We start from the raw sequence: 5,475 nt of genomic DNA, 5'->3' as shown, positions 1-5,475 counted from the left end.
CCCTACGACGATGGACGGAAATACCTGCCGTGTCTCTAATTGTCAAAACGTATACATGTTGCGTTGACAGTCTATCCTCGCCAGAAAAGATGTTTTGCCAGTGATGACGGCGACATTCTTTCTCTATAGTTTATTAACTCTATTGTTTCTTTTCCCAAACAGAATTCATGCCTTTGCTATTGTTAAGTCTTCTTAGGTGTATGAGTATTTTGTTTTCAATGCCTTGGTATTGGATCACATGGGCCATGGAAATCTCGAATATTTGTTATTCGGTTCAAACGATCGATAGTAAACAAATCACCTTGATTCAGTACAGGATGGCTCCATACAGAAGAACCAACCGAAAAGTAGACAACTGTTCGTATGTAAGACAACTTTTCCAAACATTCCTAGACCAGAATCGTGCCAAAAAAGTACCCGAAGTGATTCCACGGGCGATCCCGCAACAAGTGAACCGTTTCGCTATTGATAGTTGCCTTGGCGGTAATTTGTTTCGCCAAGGTGTACAACGAAATCTGCTGAAAGCACAGGCCGACCAAGCCAACCCGGTTAAAAAGTTTTTTGCAGATACCGGGGACAAGCTTCAGCCAGCCACTCGCCCATCTTTAGCTAACCAGCCGGTTAATGCGCGTTTCAAGCGTCATGCAGGATCGGATCAGTTCGTAAAGTGTACCGTAAGCCCCAATGTTGAACCACGAGGCCTCGTGCAATGGCTCAATATGCGTAAGAAGACATCTAATGAGCAAAGGTTATCGAATAAGCAGAAAGACCAAAAGAAGAAGGTAGGTGAATACTTGGATCTCCCTGGGAATTTCTTTTCGGGAAGAGAGTCTATGAGACTACCGTTTGAAGCGCCCAAGAATGCTGATAAGACATTGATGAGCGTTGTTTCGACGTTTGTTCCACCGGCAACTTCAACTCCTTTTGATGCGAAACGTATTGATTGTCCTTCCATAATCTCTGATCCTCTTGTTGAGCTAACGCGAAGAGAAATTGAAATAGAACCCGTGAATGATTGCCATGAAACTTTGCAAAAGATCGAAACCATATTTGATCAATTCAGTGCTTCGTTTTGCGCCAAAGAAAATACTCCACTGGATCAAAACTATCAAAAACTTCGCGAACTGTGGAGGGAGCATTGTATGACGAAACCTTCAGTCCCTGAGCCGGAAGCAACAACGGCTAGTTTGTTCGATAGGAGTAGCTGGGAAGATCACTCGTTCATCAGCAATGAGCTTTATCACCGGCAACAACAATTCGCTCCAGCAGCACTAGCAGAATCCACCATTTTCGATGTAACGAATCTTGTCAATCCTTGTGAAACGGTAGCGCTTAATGGAGATCAGCAATGTTGGCAGCCTAAGCTGGAGAGCACCAATAGCTCGTTTTTTGCTGTGCCTGGTCCACCAGCTCGAAAACGGAGAACTGTGGATGCTTTACTGGTAAGAAACTAATTGGCCCATTTATTGATCTATTCGGCATACAAGCAGCCCAAAAGTCAGTAAATTATATAACTCCAGAATTTTTAGATTATACTGGGCTACGAATCCAACAATTTTCACAGTAATTTTCAAATTAAAGAATTACTTCATAATTGTAATCTATTCCAATCCCTTTCAGACTGAATCACCACCATCGCCGCCAAGTATTCTGACTCAAGATTTAAATGAAATGTTTGCGTTCGGTCCGGAACGTGCTCGTCACGAAATGTTAAATTTTGATTTCGATCTGACGCCAGCTGTGAGCCGTACGTCTAACGAGTTCACCAATTTCGACGTAACGCGACACGATGATTCGTTTTGCTTTTTCCCGCCCACCCCGAGGGAATCTGACTGCATCACCGCGAATGAGACGAAGTTCTTCTTCTCGCCAACCCGTCGTGGTAGCAGCAGAGCAAACTTGCAGAACACTTTCTTCGATTTGTTTCCCTGATGATGAAGTATGTTGAATTATGTCGAACGAACCATTTTTATCAAAAGTGAAATTCCATCGCCACAAAGAAGAGAAGACAAATTTGATAAAAAAAATGTGCAATCCTTGACAATTTCGCGACGCTTTTTATGTTTTTGATGATATTGAAAGAAATCAGAATATCCCCCATTCTACGAAGAAACGATGTGACTTCCAAACAACATGCGAACGATTACCTGCCTTACTAAATTTTTAAATCAACGACAACGATACTTTATTTTACTCATAGTCCAAGTCAAACATTGCAGTAGTGTAATGATTGAGTGATTCAAAACAACTCATGTTCCTGGATCTAAGTGACAGAATGCATGCATCAGGTGGAAGTGGAGCATTTTTTGCGTTTAATTCGTCTGGAAATGTTTTGTTTTTTATTTTATTTTCTAGGGATTTTTTTCTACGAAAATCTACGGGAAATTCTTGTCATTTATCAAGGGAAGGTTTACGGATGATAAAAAAACATTTGTTCTTCAATCAGCTCAACTTTTATTCATCATAACATAGCAGCATGGGTTTTATACAGAATAGACCTATCATTTAGAGAAATTTTAATATTAATATCCCGTGGATGTCAAATGTGATATTGACAATGATGATGATATGGAACTACTGACATGCATTGGAACACGTGAAGCGAAGATATTAATGAAACGTGTGAATATTACTAGACTTTAGAATAATATTTGAAATTTGTTAAAATACTTGCCACTCACCGTCTTCTTGCACACCGCCAAAGATGGTGCCACAGATAACAGATTTTTAGGCTGGTATACCATACATGTGTAAATATCCACAGCTGTTGATTCAAATGCATTGAACATTTGGAACGCGATTGGCAATCGTTCGGAGATGGCGCGATGATCATTACTGTGGAAAACGCAGCCTAAATAAAACTGTCAAACGTATTGTCTGCATTCGGCGGTTACTTATCCGTTGCGTCCGTATGTACTTCCGGAATCAGTCGAGTAGATGGCATTAGTCAGACAACGTATATCATTTCAAAAGTTCACACATGATTTTCAATAAAATTTGTTCTAGCTTAAATATCTTTTATATGTGATGGTGCTAAGCTCCCGTCTCTCGAATACTCCGAGTGATTGCAAGTCCTCCTCGAGCATTGTCCATGTTTCATGTCCATAGAGGACTCCCGGTCTTATTAGCGTCTTGTACATGACACATTTTCTTCTGGAGCCCGTAGTAGGCCCGATTTCCACAGATGATGCGCCTTCATATTTCACGACTAACATTGTTATCAGTCGTTGGCAAGGATCCAAGGTAGACGAATTCATCGACCACCTCGAAGGTATCATCATATATCGTATAACACTTCTTCCCAGACGGGCCCTTTCGCGCTCGGTTCCGCCCACAAGCACGTACTTTGTCTTCGATGCATTCAGCACCAGTCCATCTTTTGTTGCTTAACGTTTCAGGCGGGTATACAGTTCTACCAATTTTGCAAATGTTCGGCCTTGTCGTCCATGTCATCCACAAAACAAATAAATTGACTGGATCTGTTGAAAATCGAACCCCGGCTGTTACACCCGGCTCTCCGCATGACACCTTCTAGCGCAATGTTGAACAACAGGCACGAAAGTCCATCACCTTGTCTTAGTCCCCGGCGCGGTTCGAACGAACTGGAGTGTTCGCCCGAAATCTTCACACAGTTTTGCACACCATCCACCGTTGCTTTGATCAATCTGGAAGCTATTCTCGTCCATAATTTTCCATAACTCTACGCGGTCTATACTGTTGTATGCTGCCTTGAAATCAATGAACAGATCGTGTGTTGGGACCTGATATTCACGGCATTTTTGAAGGACTTGCCGTACAGTAAAGATCTGGTCCGTTGTTAAGCGGCAGTCAACAAGTCCACGAACTCATTCACTAATGGTGACAGACGACGAAAGATGATCTGAGATATCACTTTGTAGACGGTTTGTGTTTGTGCAGGCAAGTGGCCAACTTTTCCGGGCCCATCTTGATGAGCTCAACTCCGATACCATCCTTACCAGATGCTTTATTGGTCTTTAGCTGTTGGATGGCATCCTTAACTTCCCTCAAGGTGGGAGCTGGTTGGCTTCCATCGTCCGCTGAACTGACGTAGTCATCTCCTCCGCCGCCTTGACATTCACTGACTGTACTCTTTCGATCACCACACGTTCGTACGTCCATCAAGATGCTCCATCCTTATTCCTGCATGTTTCGGCTCGCGGCACAAAGCCTTTGCGGGATGCGTTGAGCTTCTGATAGAACTTGTGTGTTTCTTGAGAACGGCACAGCTGTTCCATCTCCTCGCACTCCACTTCTTCCAGGCGGCGTTTCTTCTCCTGAAAAATGCGGGTCTGCTGTCTCCGCTTCCGTCTATAACGTTCCACGTTCTGCCGGGTACTTCACTGAAGCGCGACCGCCTGCGCTGCGTCCTTCTCCTCCAGAATCTGTCTGCACTCTTCGTCGAACCAATCGTTCCGTCGACTTCATCCCACATACCCGACGTTGTTCTCCGAGGCGTCGTTAATGGATGATTTAACTGCATTCCTGCAGTCCTCAAGAGGAGCCCCATCGAGTTCACCATCTTCTGGCAACGCTCCCTCGAGATGCTGCGCGTATGCAGTGACGACTTCAGGTTGCTTCAACCGCTCTAGGTCGTACAGAATACAGTACAGTATCGAATACCTCTCCTTTTCTGTTGGATCGCTATCTCGGCGGTTTTCACCACCGAGTTAATAGCGTCCAACGTGGACTTTATTATTATTATTTATTCAGACTAAGGCCGAAGTGGCCTGTGCGGTATATAAGAGTCTTCTCCATTCGGCTCGGTCCATGGCTACACGTCGCCAACCACGCAGTCTACGGAGGGTCCGCAAGTCATCTTCCACCTGATCGATCCACCTTGCCCGCTGCGCACCTCGCCTTCTTGTGCCCGTCGGATCGTTGTCGAGAACCATTTTCACCGGGTTACTGTCCGACATTCTGGCTACGTGCCCGGCCCATCGCAGTCGTCCAATTTTCACGGTGTGAACGATGGATGGTTCTCCCAACAGCTGATGCAATTCGTGGTTCATTCGCCTCCTCCACGTACCGTCCGCCATCTGCACCCCACCATAGATGGTACGCAGCACTTTCCTTTCGAAAACTCCAAGTGCGCGTTGGTCCTCTACGAGCATCGTTCAGGTCTCATGTCCGTAGAGGACTGCCGGTCTAATTAGCGTTTTGTAGATTGTCAGTTTGGTACGGCGGCGAACTCTATTCGATCGGAGCGTCTTGCGGAGTCCAAAGTACGTACGATTTCCAGCCACTATGCGTCTCCGAATTTCTCTGCTGGTGTCATTTTCGGCAGTCACCAGTGAGCCCAAGTACACAAATTCTTCTACCACCTCGATTTCGTCACCACCGATGTAAACTCGCGGTGGGTGGCTCACATTGTCTTCTCTTGAACCTCTTCCTATCATGTACTTCGTCTTCGACGTGTTGATGACTAGTCCGATCCACTTAGCTTCCCTCTTCAGT

The 5,475-nt window shown here is 44.9% G+C and overlaps 1 protein-coding gene across 1 annotated transcript; it reads left to right on the top strand.

Annotated features, from left to right (window-relative positions):
- Positions 1-222: 222 nt before the first annotated feature.
- On the top strand, positions 223-2,098 carry LOC134226736 (uncharacterized). The gene is made up of 2 exons (XM_062707701.1): positions 223-1,442; positions 1,621-2,098. The coding sequence occupies exons 1-2, from the start codon at positions 246-248 to the stop codon at positions 1,930-1,932; spliced, it is 1,509 nt and encodes a 502-aa protein (XP_062563685.1). The 5' UTR covers positions 223-245; the 3' UTR covers positions 1,933-2,098.
- Positions 2,099-5,475: the final 3,377 nt, after the last annotated feature.

The sequence above is a fragment of the Armigeres subalbatus genome, chromosome 3 (genome assembly GCF_024139115.2).
Source record: "Armigeres subalbatus isolate Guangzhou_Male chromosome 3, GZ_Asu_2, whole genome shotgun sequence".
Taxonomy (NCBI): Eukaryota; Metazoa; Arthropoda; class Insecta; order Diptera; family Culicidae; genus Armigeres; species Armigeres subalbatus.
The sequence above is the reverse complement of the archived record's forward strand: the minus strand, read 5'-3'. Positions and strand labels throughout refer to the sequence as shown.

Coding starts and splice junctions, on each gene's coding strand:
- LOC134226736 (XM_062707701.1), top strand. CDS start 246: ATGGAAATCTCGAATATTTGTTATTCGGTTCAAACGATCGATAGTAAA. Junction 1,443..1,620: donor GAACTGTGGATGCTTTACTG/GTAAGAAACTAA, acceptor AATCCCTTTCAG/ACTGAATCACCACCATCGCC.